The following is a 20,946-nucleotide window of genomic DNA, read 5'->3' as shown; positions in this document are numbered from 1 at the left end:
GGTATCTTTATATGGAAAGTGTTGTTTCTTACCCTAACTCACGTGGAGTAAGATGATGGAACTCCTATAAAGGTATCTTTTTCCAACAGTATTCAGTCCTTCAATTGGGATCCTCAAAGATACAGCTCCATAATATATATGAATAAGCAGCAATATTTTCAATCCAAGAAAATTTTAATAATGTAAAATAATTGTCCCAAAAAAGACAAACAGCAGCACCAAAAATGACAAATGGTGCATAAACAACAGAATTAAACACATAAGACATAAAAAATTCAAAAATGTAAAAACATAGAATAATTCCAGTAATTCAGAAATTCCAATAATGAAATAAAATCCAAGTATTAAGCTACTCACACCTTTAGTAGTTGTCAACTCGTTTCGGTCACTGGGACCTTTTTCAAGACATTTTGTTGGTGTGAGGAGCTCGACATTCATGTGGCAATACACCTATCAGTTAGTCACAGGAAGTGGTCATCGTTAGCACAATCATTTATCTGTAATAGGTGTGTAGAATTTTCCAAAAGAACCTTTCTACATATCAAACTCTGTCAAGCTTTTAAAATAATTGCTCTCTAACTATATACTCATCCTATGAGTGTAACATAATCCACGTTTTAGGTAAATCATAATGTTTACTGTTGAAAGAAAACCAGACTTCTGGTAAGTGCATTACGGGAAATGTAGTCCAAGTGTTCAAAAAGATTAATACAGCTAGCACAAAGTCCGCAATAATGATATTCCGTTCAAAGATCTGGGCGGTAACATCAGAACTTCACATGGCAATCATCAAACCACCGCTCATTCAGGGAACATTAGATCTTTAATGTATTCACTGGGACCGGAAGTGACGTATCGTTACTAGAAGCTGGAAGTTGGGTTGCAGGAGATGGTGGGATACGGAGTCCATATTCTGAAACATAACTTCTGCCGTTCAGTTAGCATGGAGAGATTTCGAACAGCATTCACCGCGTTGCCATGGTGACCATATAAACATTAGTGCGGGACCTTCAAGTCTAACCAAATTTGCGGACATATATAAAAAAAGAATTCCACAATTAGTATTATTAAAGAAGTGTTATATATAAAATCACAAAAATGTTCTAGCTATTAGATATAAAACACCCTTGATGATTGAGATTATTAAGTATCCTAAAAAATGAAACATTATCTCTATAGTGTTCACTGCATTGTTATAGTAACCGTAAAAACATTGGTGCAAGACTTTCAAGTCAAACCCATTAATGGTGTTGATTCCTAATAGTCGCTATTAGCACTGCAAGTCGCTTAAGAAATAATTGCTTTCCAGTCCAATCGTGTGGTTCCAAAGCACAAAAAGTTATTTATGTAAACAGTTACAGATTTAACAACTAGAGTAAAAAGCAATGAAAAATAGTACGGCCGATACATACACTTTGCGCTACTGGTCCCAGTATGCAGTATTTCAATCCTGAACCCTGCGGTAACCGTCACCCAAAGAAATGGAGAAATAACTGAACACTGAGACCAGCTCACAGCATACTGTGTATTCGGTACAGGTTACAGAGAGAACAAAGGGACAAGTTGGCAAGTTTCCATTGGTTCTTGCATCTGGTCATTGGTTAGTTCATACGGTGTCATCAGGGGGATGGCTCAGTCCTCAAACGGTCACATTGTGTAGTTTCCCGTTGAACAACTAGCTACAACACAGCATACTAATAATAACAATCTATGCAATAAATCCCTATCATCCATAACTAGCGGACACAAGATGCGACTTCTTTGCCGATAGGAATGGAGGTCTGCAAATGAACAGGGATTTAGTATGATACCAAACATGACATGTCCCTTATAGTCTAAACCTTAGATCTCGTTTAAGTACATATTACATTGTAATTATTAGCTCAAAATACCTTTAATAAATCTGATTATTAACCGTAGTGAATGGGAACCATTTTATACATATGCCTTCGCATATGTGCGTCCGTGTAATGTCCGTATGTGAGTACGCATGTGAGCATCTGTGTACATATGTGGATACACATATGAGCGTCTATGTGTATGCATATATGTTTATGTGTGTGCGTTATGTGCATCAGTGTATGTGTAATGGATTAATATATATATACCCCTAACTTTATCCATTAACTGACATAATTAATATTATGTTTGCCTGAACCAAATTCCAAGGTGTCATAGACAATAAGGTTGTTCTGCTCAGAGGTGACCAGCAGATGTTTGCTGGAATCATAAAGTCTGATAGCTCATCAAAGGTTTTCCTCTGCTTATTTGGAGTGTAAATGTCAGTTTCTCTTAACTACAGTAGCATTAAACAAAAGGCATACAATTGCTAAAGATATTCAGACTTCTGACAATGGTCTTTAACTCTGCATTTAAAACGCTCCTCTGCGCATACCAGTATCTGTGTGCATTTTAATTATTTGTTACAGACATACACACAAAACCTGGTTACCATACATACCATAAAAAGCATTGTAACTCTTGAGTATAAAACGCATTACATAGTTATTATCTAAAAAATATTATAGCATAGATATAAAGTTGGAAATAATCTCTATAGTTGAACTCTATACATGATGCTTTATTACCATGGATAGGATTTGAATCACATCAATGATTACCCTAATATATAAAACTATGATAACACACTGATAAACCATTGTAAATATCAAATAAATGTCATATAAGCACAATGTAATTATGAAAGTCATTGTATTTATGTTCATAAAGGCACACAAGACTGAATTTCCTTTAGTTCATAGGAACCATTTTAACTCAAAGTCTCCATTTAAACCTTGAGGAACAAGAGTCTTATACTCATAAATGGCACTCATTTCAACCTTAGCTAATTTAGTGTCTTTACATCTTAAATTGCCCCAGTGGCGTAACTAGAGTATTTGGAGCCCAGGGCAAATTTGAAAAGGGAGCCCCCAACCCCCCTATGTGCGCGCGCGTAAAAAAATGGGCGTGGTCACTTAAAAATGGGGCGTGTCAACATGACACACCCCTTTATTTTCAAACTGAACATTCCTATCCATATGCACCTTAACCCCAGTAGTACCCCTTATACAGTACCCCCAGTATGCAGTTGTGGTCCCTCTCATTCAGGCCCATAGTAGTGCCCCTTATACAGTATCCCCAGTAGTGGTCCCTCTTATACAGCCCCCAATTAGTTCCCCTTACTCAGTACCCCCAGTAGTGGCCCCCCCAAATGCAGTGCCCCACGTAGTGTTCCTTCTTATGCAGTGCCCCCAGTAGCAGTCCCCACAATGCAGTGCGCCCAGTAGCGGTATCCCCTTATGCAGTGCCCTTTTATATAGTGCCCCCAGCAGTAGTCCCCCCCCATGCAGTTTTCCCAGTAGTGGTCCCCTTATGCAGGCACCCTGTAGCGATCCCCCCTATCTAGTGCCCCCTGTAGTGGTCCCCGCAGTGCCCCTAGCAGTAAGCCCCTTATATAGTGCCCCCAACAGTAGTGTCCCCCCCTCCCATGCAGTGCCCCCAGTAGTGGTCCCCCTGATGCAGGCTCCCAGTAGTGACCCCCCCTATCCAGTGGTCCCTGTAGTGGCCCTTCCTATTATTGCCCCCAGTAGTGGTCCCCCGAGTGCAGTGCCTCTAGTAATAGGCCCCTTTTAGAGTGGTAGTCCCCCCCAAGTAGTAGTCCCCAGTAGAATAGCCCCCCCAGTAGAGGTCCTCCCAATGGCACCCCCAGTAGTAGCCACACCTCCCCCAGTAGAGGTCCCCCCAGTAGTAGCCAACCCCTCCCCCGTTGTGCAGATAGGTTTAAAAATAAATAAATATATAAAAATATACTTACCTGATTCCACGCTGCTCCTGCTCCTGTCCGCGATGCCGCTCCCGCCCTCCAGTCCGCCCGGGCTGGCGCGCTCAGCATTATGGGACTGACGTCATGACGTTAGTCCTATTACCCACTGCAGGAGCCGGTCTTGCAGTGGGTGCTGCAGCAGTCAATGAGAGTCTATGTGACTCTCATTGGCTACTGTTTAACACACGCATCGCCGATAGCGCTGGCGGCGATGCGTGTGTTATGCACAGCCTGAGCCCGCCTCCTGGCGCTATTCGGCAAGCGCTCAGGGGGAGGGAACGGGCTCAGGCGTGCAGCACAGTGCCGGCGCTGGAAGCCTAGCGCCGGTCCTGTGCAAATGTGTAGCGCTGACCGCACTCATTGCGGTCGGCGCTACACTGGCTATCTGGGGCGGGCGGGCCGGTACCGTGGCCGGCGGCGCCCCCCGCGCCGCCGGTCCAACGGCGCCCAGGGCACGAACCCCGCTCGCCCTGCCCTAGTTACGCCACTGAATTGCCCTTAATGTGTCTGATACCATAAAACCCTGAGATCTTCGAAACTGCATATTTGTGAACACTCCCGAAATGTGACGACAGGGAGTGTGATTCTAACCCCCTCTTCACATTTCTAATGTGCTCACCCATTCTAGTCTTGAGCATTCTCGAGGTGCGTCCTATGTAAAATAAATTGCATGTGCATTTGATGGCATACACCACATTTTTGGTATTACAGGTTAAAAATCTCTTATTACTACCTGTTTGTTATTAATCAAGATCTTTTCAATCTTACTATTACCCTCAATTTTTATATATCTGCACCCAATACAACTTCCACATGTAAAAAACCTTTAGACGTGACCATCGTTTTTGTCAGTTTGGATGGAAGAGAGCTAGACACGACTTTACTCCTTAAATTTGGGGCTTTTCTATAAATATGCTCTCGGGAATGAGAGTGCCTATCACCGGTCTCTTTAAAAGTTCCCAATGTTTCTTTAACACTTTTTCAATTGATCTATGTTGATTATTATCAGTGATGAATGCCCATTCAAATTTTGTGTCCTTTTTATCTTTATGGGTAGTCTGTAAAAGGTCTTTACGTTGAAGAATGTCTACCTTTTCAATGGATTTATTTATTTTATCTTTTTTATAACCACTACATAGAAATGTGTTAGTCATTTCTTTAGGTTGTATTTGATACATTCCTTCCTCTGTGCAGTTTCGCTTTAATCTTGTTAATTGGCCTATAGGAATAGAATTGAGCCAAGTTTCATGATGACAGCTGGCGGCTGATATATAAGTGCCTGAATCGGTCGGTTTAGTATAGTTTTTAGTTTGAATTTTACCATCCAGTTATGTCTAAGAAATGAATCGTTTTATCATTGATATTGAATGTTAAGGTTATATTCTTATTGTTGTTATTGAGGGATGTACAGAATTTTTGTAAAGTTTCTTTATTACCCTTCCAAACAAAAAAAATATAATCTATGTACCGCGCGTCCTTGTTGTAACCCAGTCGGGATGCCGGCGTTGGGATTCTGAGCACCTGAATCCTGAGTGCTGGCATCCCGTACCCAACCCTTCCTTTCAAACTGCCAGCCCTTGTATCAGCTATCCCCATAGTTTTCTATGGGGATGGTATTTAACAAGAGCTGAGAGGGGTTGGGTACGGGATGTCGGTAGCTTGAAAAGCGATATCTGCTATCTCCTGTTTTTTCTCTTTGTTACATTATGGGGATGCTTAATTCTGCCCTGAAACATGTGGAAACAGAAGATGCTGCATATTTTAAAGGCGGAATTGCTTAATAAATAGGCCCCTTAGTGTAAATAAGGGAGTTATTCATGTGGTTGGAGAATGACCCTACACAAAAGCCAATAAAAGGTCATCTTCTAATCTCATTCATTAGCAAAATGCATAATAATGGTCCGTTTGAGGCCCCTTCTCCGAGGTATCTTTTCATTATTAGCTGCAATGTCGCAACATGTGTGTTGCCAGCGACATATACTGTATCTTTTTAATTTTGCTGTTTCACATGCAGCTCATATGGATGGATGGGTAGATAGTTTTTTGTTTAAACAAATGTTTTAGGATGACTCCTCTTCTAGCTTACAAGCCTTGCATGCATACTCTTAATGACTGTCTGTGTAGATACAGATGTGCCCAGTTACACTGTGGCTGATCGCTTCACAAACGTACGCACACATAGCGCCATGCGATTACCCACCCCTGCATATGCTACAGTACGCTATGGCGCACCATGCATTCCTATGGTGGTGCGGGTGCGGTCTCAGTGCGTGTATCCGCTCGCGATTTGCCATGGCAGAGGCACTTTAAGAGAGGAGGGGGTCCATGTGCAGGATCCGATCGGGACCCCTCTTCTCTGGTGCCGCAGTACTCTGGCATTGTGCCAGTTTCCATGTTCCCAAGCTATCTCTATTACGCATGCGCGAATCACAGGGGAAATGGCCGCGGTGGCCATTTTCCCAGTGATTTCTGTAGCACTACAGCCAGCGCCGGTGGAAAGGTAAATATATGAAATTGGGTGCAGTGTGTGCTGTGCGTGGGTCCCCCTGGACACTGCACACCTTGCACCCATTATAAAATATGCCCCTGGCCAGCGGCAAGGGTTATGAAATGATAGATCTACAGTAAAGAGGTAATGTCTAGATAGACACCAGATGTTAGACAGGCAATAGGTTGACCAATAGGTCGACACACTAAAGGTAGAAATGTAAGGTCGACAGGTATAGTCAACGGGGTCAAAAGGTCGACATGCATATGGTCGCCATGAAAGTGGTCGATACATGTTTTGTTTTTCTAAACCTAATCTTCACCCTAACCCTCAGCTTGGTGCCTAACCCTAACCGTCTACCTTTTTACTGTAGATTTATAGACCGGATACCGCGGCAAGGATGTAGCTTGGCATGTCTGTACAATAAGCACAGCACCACAGAAGTGCCAGAGAACTCTCTATACTAGAGGTATTCCCTAGCAGCTGTTAGTTACTGTGTGCAATGGCAGCTGCTGTATTAGGTGCCTGTTGTCTGGTTTCTGGGTCATGTAAACAAGCGTAGGTGGAGTCCATATATTACACCCGAAGACAGGATGCTGCACAGGGAGTAGTAGGGAGCGAGCGACTCTTTCCCAGGGTTCAGTCCTCTCTCAGAGGAGAACCTGGTTGGGCACCGCCTATGTGACGTCACGGGGACTGACAACCCGGAGAGCTGTCTGTGACGTCACTGAGCTGCATTGGCTGCGTCACACGGCAGCAGCCCAACCCGCAGCTGCGTTTGGGGCGGCCAGGCAGGGAGGCGAACAATACCCGAGCATCCGCTGCACTGCCGCGGCCTTCCCTACCCCCATTCCCTCCACAGTCTCCATCAGCAGCATGTAACAATGCATAGTACATAGGCTGACAGCGGGCATCTCCGGAGAGTGCAGGGCGGGCGAGGCCAGGATGGACTTCCAGCAGCTGGCGGACGCCGCGGATAAGTGGTGCTCTAACACCCCCTTCGACCTGATCGCCACCGAGGAGACGGAGCGGAGAATGGATTTCTACGCCGACCCCGGGGTCTCCTTCTACGTGCTGTGCCCCGACAACGGCTGCGGGGACAATTTTGTGAGTGTGGGTCTGCGGGCTGCTCATTGTAACCCTCTCCAGGGCTAATGGCCTTGCGCCCGGCCTGGTGTCGGCATTATATACAGTGTATGATGCCAGGTCATGTGTCATTATTTACAGTGTAAGGGATGTGGCAATTGTGTAGTGTATGGTGCCAGTGATGTTGGCATTATATACAGTGTATGGTGCATTGGTGCCAGTGATATGGGCTTTATATACGGTGTATGGTGCAAAATGATGTAGTAGTTTATACAGTGTATGGTGCCAGATAATGTGGAAGTATATATAGGGTATGGTACCAGATGATGTGGGATTATATACAGTGTACTGTGCCAGGGGATGTGGGCATTTTATATAGTGTATAGTTACCTAGAGATATGGGCTTTTTATAGTGTAGGGTTCCTAGGGATGTGAGAATTGTACATATTGTGCCTGGTGATGTAGACATTATATGCAGTGTATGGTGCCAAGGTATGTGGGCATTATATACAATATATGGTGCCAGGGGATGTGGGCATTGTGTACAGTTTATGGTGCTAAGGGATGTGGGCATTGTGTACAGTTTATGGTGCTAAGGGATGTGGCCATTTTATACAGTGTACAGTGCCATGGGAAGTGGGCATTGCATACAGTGTATAGTGACAGGGGTTGTGGGAAATATTAATAGGCCTTGTATTAACGTGAGATTGGAGGCTTATCATTGACCATTGCATGTTGTTGTTGTTTTATTATTACTCATTGCCTTTGTGATCTGTTTTGGATGAACACTTTAATATTACAACTGAGTTATTGTATATGTAGTTGTCACAGGGAAGGCATCCTACATGGAAGCAATTGCATTATTTCTCTTTCATCCACTAGGGGACACTGGAGTTGCTTACGCTGGGTATAGAGGCGTGGATAACTGGAGCTGGCACTTGAAATAATTTAGAAGTGTGAAGCTCCTCCCCCTCTCCCCCACCAGCCCTCAGTTTAGAAAATGTGCCTACGGAGCTGGTCACAATCTGCTGTGCTCCAGCAATACATTTATTTTATTATTTTAATAGCATCTTTTACACTTTATTGGTACCCTTCGCCACCTCTTGAAAGGTGGGGTCTGGGTACCTGGCGCCCTGTTATACAGGAAGGAGTGCACAGTGCTTATCAAAAAAGCAACTGACAGCTCCTTATCGCCACACAGCACTTCTACAAGCACTGAGGACAAGACAGTGTGAGAAGCAGGAGTGCTGTTATCAGAGAAGCCATCCAAAGGACGCAGTGAGTACGTCAGCTGCGCATCCCCCGGCTCCTGTCCCCGCTGCCGACGCTGGCTTCAGAGCATAGCGCTATAGCGCTGCTCTATATTACATACTCCCTCCTTCCCTCTCCCCGCTGGCATCCGCGCATAGCGCTCCTACTCAGCGGGGCTTCACAGGAGGAGGTGAAAGCTCCAGAGCGACTGCCATTTTCAGAGCCCTTAGGGCATGAAGAAGGGAGGCGGAGCCTAACAGCGCGGGCTCTCTGTCTCCATTCAGAGCGGCAGTGGCTGTTAGAACAGCGTGGCTGCCGTTTCACATGTGTCTGACTGCAGCTCTCCAATTTAGGAAGAGTGTAGCAGCACTACTACAGAAGGGATGGTTCTCCTGATTGCATCCCTGGGAGCCTGTGAGCACAGGGGAAAGTACAGCAGGGAATCAATTCTGTGGGAAGGGAGTTGTGTGATCTCCTCCTCTGTTTCCCAAACTAGCCTTCTGTCTTCTATATCTGTCCCTCTGTATGGGTGACTATGGTTGAATGCCAAACTCTTTGCAAAAGATGTTTGTTCAAACTGTACAAGCATGTTATGTGATGCTTGTTTAGTAATCTATCACCTATGGCATGGTACGAGTGATGGCTGACTTAACGTCACAGTTGGCTGAGGCTCGCACCTCCCAGGGTGTCAGGGTTAACCAAGTCTCTAGACACCCTGGTACAGGTTATAGGTACCGCTGTTTCAACTCCCTCCACTTCCTACCAAAGACGGCCCCTAACGACTGTTCTCCAGTCATTGAGGGTCTGACAAGGAAATCCTCACAACAGAGGATACTAAGGAACGTGAATGGAGGAAGTTTGTATAATGACGGTACGCCTCAAGGTTTTCTCTGCCTTTTGGCTAAGATCAAGTTAAAAAGGGCTGCAATAAACAGGCAAACCGATCAAGAGAGTCCCATTTAGTATCTGTTCTTATCAGTTTAATATCTGATACGCCCCCTATCTGTGGGCCATATATAGAGTCTCCCTCTACTGGGGTGGAATTCTTATTTCTGGCGGTCAAGCAGGTATTTAATCTACCTGTGGATATAGTTCCTGCATCCCAGGAGTGTGTATTATTTGAGTATGTTACTCCCTGTGTCAGGGTCAGAACAGCAGTACTCAGTTAACCTGGAACAATTACAATGTAATTGGACGCTACCTATCTTCTCAGTGACCAACAAAAAGGGTCGTCTGTTTTTCAGTTTTCGGGGCCCTAGGGACACTCCACCCTGAACACGCCTGATCTCGGAGGGTCAGGCCTGGTTAATGGGAGACAGCCTGGGAATACCAGGTGCTGTAGGCTAAAATTTTCTGGAATCAACCATATAAGAGGTTCCAAATTCCTCGTCGGTTCCTGTTCAGCTACCCATTTCCGTCATCCATGATAGAAGAGGGGGAAACATCTCCCTCTGTTGACGCGTCTGCTCACTGTCCCTTTAAGAAAACTACACTCCCAGTACCGGCTGCCTCATTGTCGAGGGACCCTTCTGATTGCAAGTTGGAGTCAACGCTGCGCTCTATTTATACTGCAGCGGGAGTTTAACTTAGACCTACGCTAGTTACCGCCTGGGTTAACAAGGCTATGGTTTGCTGGGCTGACCAGTTGATTGCATTAATCAGGTACTTCCAGGGCACAGTTACGTTCTTCTGGCAGAACACATCGTGAGTCTGCAGTTTACCTGGGAGAAGCTTCTAAGGAGCTCTCATATCTGCTTATGCTATTTCGAACTGCTGAGCCCTCTGGATGTACGCTTGGTAAACGGATGCAGAATCCAAACGTGCGGTGAGGGGTTTACCATTCACTAGTGACATGCTTTTTGGCCCGGAATTGGGCAGATGGATATCCCAGGCCACGATGTAAGTCTTCCTTCCTCCCTTCGACTGCTTCGGCTCCCAGAGGATCTTACATGGGACCTTCATTTCTTTCCTTTTGTGTGCCACATTCCTTTCGTGGTAGAGCCAGAGGTGCTCCCACGCAAGCAAGAGGCGACAGAGGTAGAGGTCGTCCACACAATGTTGCAGGTCGACAGGAACCTAAACCAGCTGAGAAACAGGTGGCATGACGGTCTTCCGCCCCACCTGGGTCTCCTGCGGTGGGAGCCCGTTCTGCAGAAATTTCAACAAGTTTGGAACTAGACCTTTTCAGATCAGTGGATTCACAGACTGATTTCCCTACGGTAACAAATAGACTTCGAAGTCCCCCCTCATCTCGGTACTGCCCTACACATCTGCCAATACCTGCAGACAGGGCCAGGGTTCTACGGGAGACTATCCAGTCTCTACTCCGATCCTCGGTGCTAGTTCCGGTTCCAGAACATCAACGAGGTATGGGGTTTGTACTCAAACCTGTTTGTAGTACCAAATCCGGATGGATTGGTTTAGGACCTCTAGTCCTTTAAAACCTGTATCTTAAGTTATATATAGTTTCAACATGGTGTCCCTGCAGTCCATCATTGTGTGGTTGAAACCAGGGGAGTTTCTATTATCCATGGATATCAAGGACTATCTCCATGTTCCCTTTTGGGAACCACATCAAACCTTCCCACATTTTGCCGTATTGCAGGATCACTACCAGTTTCGGGCATTGCCGTTCGGGTTATCCTCGGCTTCCCGCATTTTAACCAATCTCATGTCAGTCATGATTGCTCTCCTTCGGTCATCGGGAGTAAACATAATCCCCTATTTGGATGACTTGTTCCTCAAGGCTCCATCAATATCCCTTCTAACAAACCATGCCTTACTGACATCACACTGTAATCCAACACGGTTGGATAATCAACTTCAAGAAGGGAGCAGTAGAAAGAAGGTGTCCCTAATTCTTTGTCTGCGTCTCTTAGGGAAGACGGTAGCTGCCTTCGAGGCACTACAGTTCGGACGGATCCACTCCAGAGTGTTTTAGCTGGACCTGTTGTCACAAGGGTCAGGGTCTCCTCTGCTTCTACAGCGACAAATCCGTCTGAGCCAGGTTACCAGAGTGGCCCTCCTCTGGTGGACACTATACAACAGTCTTTTAATGGGCCGAACATTCGGTATGGTTCTGGATCATCGTAACAACGCATGCCAGCCTTCAAGGATGGGGAGCAGTTGTCCTCGATTTTCACTTTCAGGGTCGATGGTCCCCTCTGGATCAGAAGTGGCCCATAAATGTGTTGGAACTCAGAGCGATCTACTATGCTCTGATAGAAGCATCAGAGTTGCAAAAGACTCGTCGGTAAGAGTTCAGTCCGACAATGCTACGGCTCTCGCTTACATCAACCGCCAGGGCGGGACTGGTAGTCGCATGGCCATGCGAGTAGTATCTCAGATTCTCCGGTGGGCCGAGAAGAAGTCAGTGAGCCTGTCGGTGGTATTCATCCAGGGTGTGGACCACTGGGAAGCAGATTACCTAAGTCGCCAGGATGTACATCCCGGGGAATGGAAGATTCATCCAAACGTGTTCAACGCGCTGATACGTCGATGGTGTTTTCAGGTGGACCTCATGGAGTCATGATTGAATCTTCAACTCCCACTATAAGTGTCAAGAACTCGCGATCCACAGGTGGAGGCTGTAGACACTCGGACAGTTTCATGGATCTACAACTTCGTTTACCTTTTTTCCTCCGATTCCACTTCTTCCTTCTAAAAAGGATAAGACATGAGTCAGCCTCTGTCTTTCTCGTGGCACCGAACTGGCCTCGGAGTAGTTGGTTTTCAGACTTTCGGTCCCTATTGGTAGACGACCCGTCGCCCCTTCATCTGCGTACGGATCTTCTACAGCAGGGTCCTTTTCGTCCACTCCAATTTAGCGCAACTGCGTTTAACGGGGTGGCTCCTGAAACCGATATCTTTTAATGCAGAAGCATCCCAGACTCTGATTCCCACCATGCTACGCGCCAGGAAGCCAGTTTCGGCTGCGCTTTATCGCATCTGGCGTTCTTATATCGAATGGTGTTCCAGTCGGGTCTTCCGTCCGGTTGTCCCGGTTTCTGTTTTTTTTTCTTCAGATGGGACTGGATTCTGGTCTTCACCTTTGAACTTTCAAGGTGCAGGTTCTGCCCTTTCTATTTTCTTTCAACGAAAATTGGCCCTCATTCCTGAGGGCAGACGTTACTTTTGTACTACCGATAGCTCCCTGGTACTTAGCTTTAATTAAGTATTTGTCTTGGAAGAGTGTCCTCCTCCTGGTTCTAGCTTTGGCTCGTAGAGTTTAGTTTTGGGTGCTCTGTCCTATAAGCCAACTTAGCTTGTGTTCCCAGGGTTGGGGCGGCTTTCCGTGTCATTCAGCCTATTGGGTGCCGTCTTTGGTGGAGGACTCCGGTAATTCTTCTACTTTGGATGTAGTTAAAGCTCTCCGCGTCCCTCCGCAAGTCGGAGTCGTTTTTTTTTTTTTTTGTCCTCTATGATGCTGTTCGGAGAGGTTGACCAGCGGACGTTGGCACGTTGGATTAGGCTGATTAGTCTTCAGGCTTATATTAGTGCTGACTGTCTGCCTCCTACGTCCATTCGGCTCATTCCACACGTTCTGTGGGTGCGTCATGGGGGGCCGTTAGGGGCGCCTCCAGGTCACAATTGTGCCGTGCGGCCACTTGGTCTTCAGTTCACACGTGGGTCAAATGTTACAGTTTTGATACGTTTGCTGCTTCGGCATCAAGTTTTGGCTGTCTGGTTCTGCAGGTCCCACAGAGCGCTCCCGCCCGAGGGGAAAACTTTGGGACGTCCCCAGCGTAAGCAACTCCAGTGTCCCCTAGTGGATGAAAGAGAAAATGTGATTTTGGTACCTACCGGTAAATCCTTTTCTCTGATTCCACAGGGGACACTGGATGCCCACCTCTGCGCTTTTAGCCTGCCTGTTCGGTTTGTTCCGTATGTTGTATGCTTTGATTATTGTGTGTTCTCTCCTTTTTTACTCCGCTTGTTCTCCATCTCCTTTCGGTCTTCATTTTCTAAACTGAGGGCTGGTGGGGAATAGAGGGGGAGGAGCTTCACACTTCTAAATTATTTAAAGTGCCAGCTCCAGTTATCCATGCCTCTATACCCAGCGTAAGCAACTCCAGTGTCCCCTGTGGAATTAGAGAAAAGGATTTACTGGTAGGTACCAAAATCCCATTTTTGTCTTGACTCTCCTCCTTGATTTGACAGCTGCTGCCCCCTTTGGCAGGAAAGCCACTCTGGTCACTACCCTGTGCAGCTTAAATCATTCACTCCCTTGTTTTATGCTTTATTAAAGATAACCCCTGCTTTGATTTGATATAACCTAATCATGCTTTGAACAGTATCAATAAAACTATGTAAATTAATGCTTTGTGAAAAAAAATAATAAATATACGCACGCACGTATGTACGTGATGAGTAGAACATACACCTGTTTGTGGATCATATCTTGCATGTTTTGTGCTATGCATGCTCCAGGCATGATGCATTGAAGCACATCTCCATTTCCGCTTATATGGGTGTAGTTTAGTTATAACGGGGAGTTCTCGAATAGGAGAGGCGTATCGAGGCGCATGTGTGTTGGATGGAAGTGTAAATGTCGTATTTCCCAGGTGTATCATTTGCACCAAGTATAGGCTGGTGTAAGTGCGCTCTGTATACGGGCACATATACCCAGTAATGTGCATGTATGCAACGCAGGAGCATACACAGTTGATTTGCATTCAACTCTTTCAGGCCCTAAGATTCCCAATTATCAATAACCGCATTTGCAATGTGATCTGGGGGAGATATTAGTGCCAAAATCGCATTGCAGAATGTGATTATACTACACACGTATATTAAATAGCGCATGCAGGCACAAGGACAACGAAAGGACCCTATCCCTGCGATGTGCTGAGTGTGAAGGGACTGCATCAGCGCTCTCTTCACTCCTGTGCCGGGATTCCATCGCATGCGCGGCCTACTGACACAGAATGCGTGGCCTAGCGTTCCCTGCCCTATTCTAAAGGGCAAAAAGCATCCTGCCCTCCGGCGTGGTGCCCCGCTGAAACAGCATACACTTGCCGTCCCCACCCGCAAGTCGCCGTGTCCCGCGGGTGCGGGAAAACTGCGGTGTAGTGGTCATCCGCTGGTGAATGCATGTGCCCAGCATCCATTTACACTGATAGCAGCGTTTGGGGGCAGCCTGGCATGTCCGTAAGTGCCGAGCACGCCCCCAAGAGTGACGAAAAGGGGACAAGTCTAAAGACATGCCCCTTTTACTTGACCACGCCCCCTTTTGAGCACACTTTCTCTAGGTCCGGCTGCTGCTACGTGGTGGCCATTACTGGGAAGGGTTCCAGAGCAACCGTCGCCCGGTAAGTTTTACAAAGTGTAGCCCATAGGCTACAGCAGCATAACGCCATCTTCAGATAGTGTTAGCTGTGGGGTCTAAACTCTGGAATGCGGTAAATTCAACAGCATTGCATCCCCCATTGAAACCTATGGGGGCTACTGCTGCTGTCAGAAATGTAGGGACCTCAGCAGATATTGGAGACATCTGCTGAAATCTCTCCATAGTACATTGGGGTGATATCAAATATTTGCTGGTATCCCTCGAAAACTGATGTTTTCGGGAAATATGCTGCAAATATTTAATGATAAATAGGCCCCTAAAGGTGCTCACACACTAGGCGATATTTTGCACGATCAGCCCGATCTGACGCATCGCAATGACAGATCATGTAAAATATGTCTTAATCGTGAGTGTCCACTCACGATCAAGATGCCGATGCGCGTACCCGCTGGTCGTACATCGCATCTTCAGATCTTGCCTGCTGCAGGCAAGTTCTGAAAATCTCAGTCGCGATGCACTGGAATAGTTAAGGATATACGATAGATCGTGGGCCAACTTGAATAGCTTTTAACACCAAATCATGCCCACAACTGCCGGGGAGAAATCGGACACGATATTGGATCGTGACCAGATCGCCTAGTGTGTGGGCACCATTAGTGTGCACTAGTCAACTGTTGATCAAGGAATGCTCATTGAAACACAAATATTAAACATTATGTTGTTGGACTATAAAAAGTTTCACTAAGTCAGTAGCAGCAGAATGAGTACTTTCCTTTTACAGTAAGTGAAGCTCACTTATGTCTGTACTGCAGTTGTTGCCTTGATGTCATTTTATTTATTTCACAATTGAACTTTGGTTTCAACTTTTGTTTTGATTAAAGGTGCATACACACGGTCAGATTTTTCCTTCAGATCTGAACGATAACGATTTAAAAAATCGTTCAGTCGTTCATATATGATGGAAAATCTGACATATCTGTCAGATGAACGATTTGAACGATGTGCGTTCCCGATGGTCAGATAACGATATCTGACACCTGATGTGTTTGCAGTCAGACTTGGATGATTTCCATTCATTTTAATGCAGTCAAAAATCGTTCAAATCGTTGGTAAAATCGTTCATCTGACAGATCTGACAAATCTGACCGTGTGTATGCTCCATTAATGACACTTTCAACAGTACACTGTGGACATATGAACATTGCTTGCACGTTATGTGTAACTTTGATCACTAAAACTGCTTTAATAAAATATTTTGCCAGTCCAGACGGCCAATGACTTGATTCACAATAGCCCCGCCCCCACTTTACAATGCCGGTAAAAGCCAGAAAGTCGATATTAAAGTTTCAGATCTAGCAGTAACTAATTTAGAAATAGGCTTTTAAATTTGCCAGATCAGTGTTGTTAAGTGAAAAGAGGCTTCAGTAGACTCTCAAAGGTTGTCTGACTGGGGCTGGCGGACTGAAGCCAAGAGTCCAGCTCTAGTAATTATTTATTCAGGAGATATTACTGAAACTTTAACTGTTATTGCTAGAAATAAACAGGGGCATCTAAACAAATGTCAGTGTGACCAAAAGGATAGAAGAGCCATCCACACTAGTAAGTGTTATAAAGGCCACCAACCATCATATGTAGCATTTCTGCTACGCTGTTTTAGCGGGGCGTGGCGCCTTGCCCTCCTTCCGGAGGTCAAAAAACACCCTGCCCTACAGAAGGAGGGCAAAAAGTGCCCTGCCCTCACAGCCTGCGGGTGCCGTCTTCACCCGCGGGTCACAGTGTGCCGCGGGTGGGGAAATGTGCGTTGACTCGGTCACTGCCAGAGAATAGACGCCGGGCGCATGCGCCCAGCATCTATTCTCTCTGTCGGCAGTGCTTGGGGGCTGCCTGGCGTGTCCGTAAGTGCCGGGCACGCCCCCAAGAGTGACGAAAAGGGGACGCATCTTATAAACTTGCCCCCTTTTCAATGGCCACACCCCCTTTTCAGGCGCGCACACGGAACTGTCCTCTCTAGCTCTGCCTGCTGCCGGAGCTAGAGTGAACACTAATATGAACAACTCCAAATGTTATGCTGAGTATATACAGCGCTGAAGAATCGGCTGAACGACCGACCAATTTTGGTAAGCATACACACTTACCAATTGGCTGCATGATATGTCTGGCCTCAGAAACCAGCTATGATGTAATTGTCGCTGGTTCCAGTGGCCAGCATTTAGGGCCTGATACACTATGGATTGCTGTTGTGATGACGCACGCAGGTCTGCTGCCAAAATATGCTAATTAATGCAATGGCAACACCGTCGCACAGCCAGCATAGAGACGCCCACTGCCGCTGTCTCACATCCATAATACCATGCAGTGCTACATATACATTGGGAACATCGAGTAACATCGGCCCCTCACGCACAATTACAACAGGTCTGACCTTACTCAGAAATTGCTAACCTCGTTGCACGCAGTGAACACACAAGCTGCGTATGCCGTTGCAGTGGCTAATTTATGTACGCCCATGCAATGGGGTTCAAACGGACAGGCATGCCTGCGTTTCTCCAACCCCTCCCCCATCACCACCCCCAAACGTCGATGTCCCATCCCTCAGTTTGCGATGGCTTTGTATCTGCGTAGGTGATTGTAATGCTAACTCACGCATGTGCACTGCGATGCATGCGCAGCACGCACCATTGGCCGATCTGCGTACGCTGTTGCAGTTGCGATCCGTGATGAATCGGGCCCATTGGTCAGTTGGTCGTGTGTACACATGAGCAGAACGACATATTGTCCAGATATAATGCATCTGCTGTGCTGCGCAGCTGATGCAATATGTTATATATTATATCTGAAAGACATTCAGACTTATCGTGTGTATACATCCACTAATTGATATATCGATCGTCAGCTGCACAAACAATATACTGTGCACTGTGTACCAGTTTTTACAATGTTATGGTAGGTGCTCCATTGGAACATGAGATCGGAAAAATAAAACACCAACCAGACGAAGTCAGTTTCCTGCTTAAGGTGCAATTAATTAAAATGTTGTCATCTGTATTGATCTACATTAAAATAGGTTACAGCAACACCTGGAGTAGTTAAATATTTTAAGAGTTTGAATCAAATGCAAATCAATGATAAAGGAATAGTGGGATAATCTTGTGATTTAAACGTGTCAAGGCCTGGACTCATTTAAATTGCAACAACTTTATGCTGAAGACTTCAATGATAGAATAGTTGTTACACTTTAAAATATTTTACAGATGTACAAATTCTGCCATCATATGGAGTGATTGATGTCAAGTACAGGTTTTAAATTCCTCGGTTTTGCATTATACGATCTTTGGTGTGTTGTCTAAACTTTCATATTTATGGCGTTTTTGTTTTCAGTGATTTTATCTTTAGTAAACTTTGCGGTTTCAAAACTGCTGAAAAATAAACTGTTTTGAGAAACCACCCACGAGTGGTAAATTTACTAAAGGTGGATTAAAATTCGATCTAACTAGATCAACAGGGCTGAATCACACATTTACGAACAAACAATTTTTTTATTTTGATTTTTAAGTATTAGTAAATGTGCGATTTAGCCCCTGAAAGGATGTTAAATGATTTTGATTTGTAATCTATTAAAATCGACTTTAGTAAATTTACTCCTTAGTATCAACTGCTCAAAAAAGAACAGACTGCATGGTTTAATAAAATAAATTGGTTAAACCCCGACCGACCAGGTTGATGGTCGCGACGTTGAACACCATCGCGGCTTGCGACGAGACCCTAAGGTTGGGTCTCGGCAACCGCAAGCCCCAGGGAGCTTCCTGCTCTGATCGAGCAGGAAGCTCCCCACTGACATCACTGATGATGTCAGTGCGGCCGCCCACAAAACGGTAGGCATTCCTTAAGGTTTGAAACCACCCCTTCCGGCCCGCCTACAAAACGGGGCGAGCTGTCGATCAACATCGACAGCCGCCCCTTTTGTAGAGAGCTCTGGAGCGAGAGAGTTGCTCTCTCGCTCCGGGGCTTGCGCACTCGCAGTGCGGCCGCTGCGCGTGCGCAGGGCTAACCATCGTCCTGTTTGTGAGCGCATCGGCGCTTGCGACCGTGTCTGAATGAGACCCTAAGATTTTGCCCAACGATGATAACAACTAGACTAACCAAACCGATCCGAAAACCAATAATATACACAGTACACACTACCCAAATTCTCATTTCCTTTGGAGAAAGCTAATTAATTAGTATACATCAGGCAGTGGTCAGTACAGACTGAACTTTCTGAACAATACCGAAACAATGTGAACTACTAACGTGCAGTACTCGCTATATCTGGAGCCAATCCAATGTTTTTTTTTCCATCGGGCCATTGTGCTGCATACACGCTACACCAGTGGTTTGCAAACTGAGGGCCTGATTCAGAGATGGACGCTCTGAAAGAGCGCTCGCTCTGAATCGGGGCGTTTTTTTTTTTGTGCGGTCTCCTGGCTGCTTGCAATAGCTGTGGGTGGTCACTCATAGCTAAGCGAGTGGCCAGGATAATGGTTGCGATGAGACCCTTGTGGTAAGGTCTCGTGGCCGCAAGCCCCAGAGAGCTTTCGGCTCTAATAGAGCCGGAAGCTCTCCCACTGACATCACTGGTGATGTCAGTGGGGCCGCCCACAAACGGCAGGCGTTCGCTTGGGAACGCCTCAGTTTGTGAACCCACCCCCCGCCACGCCTACAAAATGGGCGAGCTGTCGATCAACATCGACAGCCGCCCCTTTTTTAGTGTGCCACGGAGCTAGAGAATTTCTCTCTCGCCCCGAGGCTTGCGCACACGCAGTGCAACTGCTACGCGTGCGCAGAGCCCACCGTCTGAATCAGGCCCTGAGTGCCATGAGGCACTTGCAGGGGTGCCAAGAGTTGGTGGTCCAGTACAAGATTATTTATGGTTAAAATGAGTGCTGGTGGCTGCCAATCACAAAATATGCGGACAAACAGAAGCACAACCCTGTACACTACCATTTAATATTCTGACCCTAAGAATGACAGGCAAGCATCATTTACTTAATTTTTGCTGAATTTCTCAATAAGAAATCCTTGGCCTATTGGTGCTATGATTAAAATTCTGCTATTCTAGGGCGCCGTGATTCAACAAAGTTTGGGTACCACTGTACTACACAATTATTGGCCCTCTCTGTCCGAGCCATGTAGGGATAAAAATCGCAGCTTTAGTTGTGTTTGATTATAACTCATTTTGACGGCTGAATGGTAACATTCATTTTGATGACTTTCTGTACACCTTGAGGGTGGTGCTGAATTGAACATACATTTTGGGTTTAGCATATTTTACATGATTTTGCTCTACATATGCTCAGAAAATATGTGGCTGTTCAGAGGGACTGATTCAGATCCGGTCGCAAGCACTGAGCGCTCGCAACCGGGTCGATGTTTGCCCACTGGGAATGCGCACAACGGAGCCGGCTCAGTCGTGCGCATGCGCGAGACCCGGCTAGCAACGGGTGCTCCGGGTCTCGCACCAAAGGGGGTGATTGACAGCTCGCCCCGTTTGGTAGGTGGGCAGGGGGGGTGGCTGGCTCTGAATCAGGCCCAGAGTCCTGTACAGTCTTAGGGAGAATTCAATTCAGTGTGAATTGAATAGCGCCGGGATGGAGCTCCCGGAGCTATTCAATTCAGCACACTGTTTAACGCGACTAATTATTTCTCCTCGCACCCTCCTGTGAAATCCGACTAAAGTGCCGGCTGTGAGGCTGTTTGCCGGCATAGTGCGGCCGGCACTATAGTAGGAGAATATATGTTCTTGCAACTAAACACCCAGGTTAAGTCGCGAGACCCGGCATTCTCCGATTTAGCTACTTCCCATCCCAGTGAATTTAATAGCTCCAGGAGCTCTCTCTTGGCGCCCGTTGAGTTGAATCGCCCCCTTTATGACTAAAAAGGCAGAGCTGGGGTGGTAATAGGCAATGTTCAGCAAGGGAGTTCTGACGCAAATATAGGCCGTACAGATCAGTATTCGCAGATACGTCTGTT

General features: G+C 46.1%; 1 protein-coding gene and 1 pseudogene across 1 annotated transcript in view; both read left to right on the top strand.

Moving 5' to 3' along the window:
* The first annotated feature begins 6,905 nt into the window (after nt 1-6,905).
* The window catches only part of MTURN (maturin, neural progenitor differentiation regulator homolog), a 52,130-nt gene continuing 38,089 nt past the window's right edge, over nt 6,906-20,946 (top strand). The window contains exon 1 of the mRNA XM_088462785.1: nt 6,906-7,418. Coding sequence (XP_088318911.1) covers nt 7,257-7,418 — 162 coding nt within the window. The 5' untranslated portion in view covers nt 6,906-7,256. The remainder of the gene's footprint in view (nt 7,419-20,946) is intronic.
* Nucleotides 9,607-9,659, top strand: LOC148535354 (U2 spliceosomal RNA; annotated as a pseudogene).

Source organism: Taudactylus pleione, unplaced genomic scaffold (assembly GCF_031769625.1).
Source record: "Taudactylus pleione unplaced genomic scaffold, aTauple2 ptg000053l, whole genome shotgun sequence".
NCBI lineage: Eukaryota > Metazoa > Chordata > Amphibia > Anura > Myobatrachidae > Taudactylus > Taudactylus pleione.
Note: the sequence above shows the minus strand (reverse complement) of the source record. Positions and strands in the feature narration are given on the sequence as shown.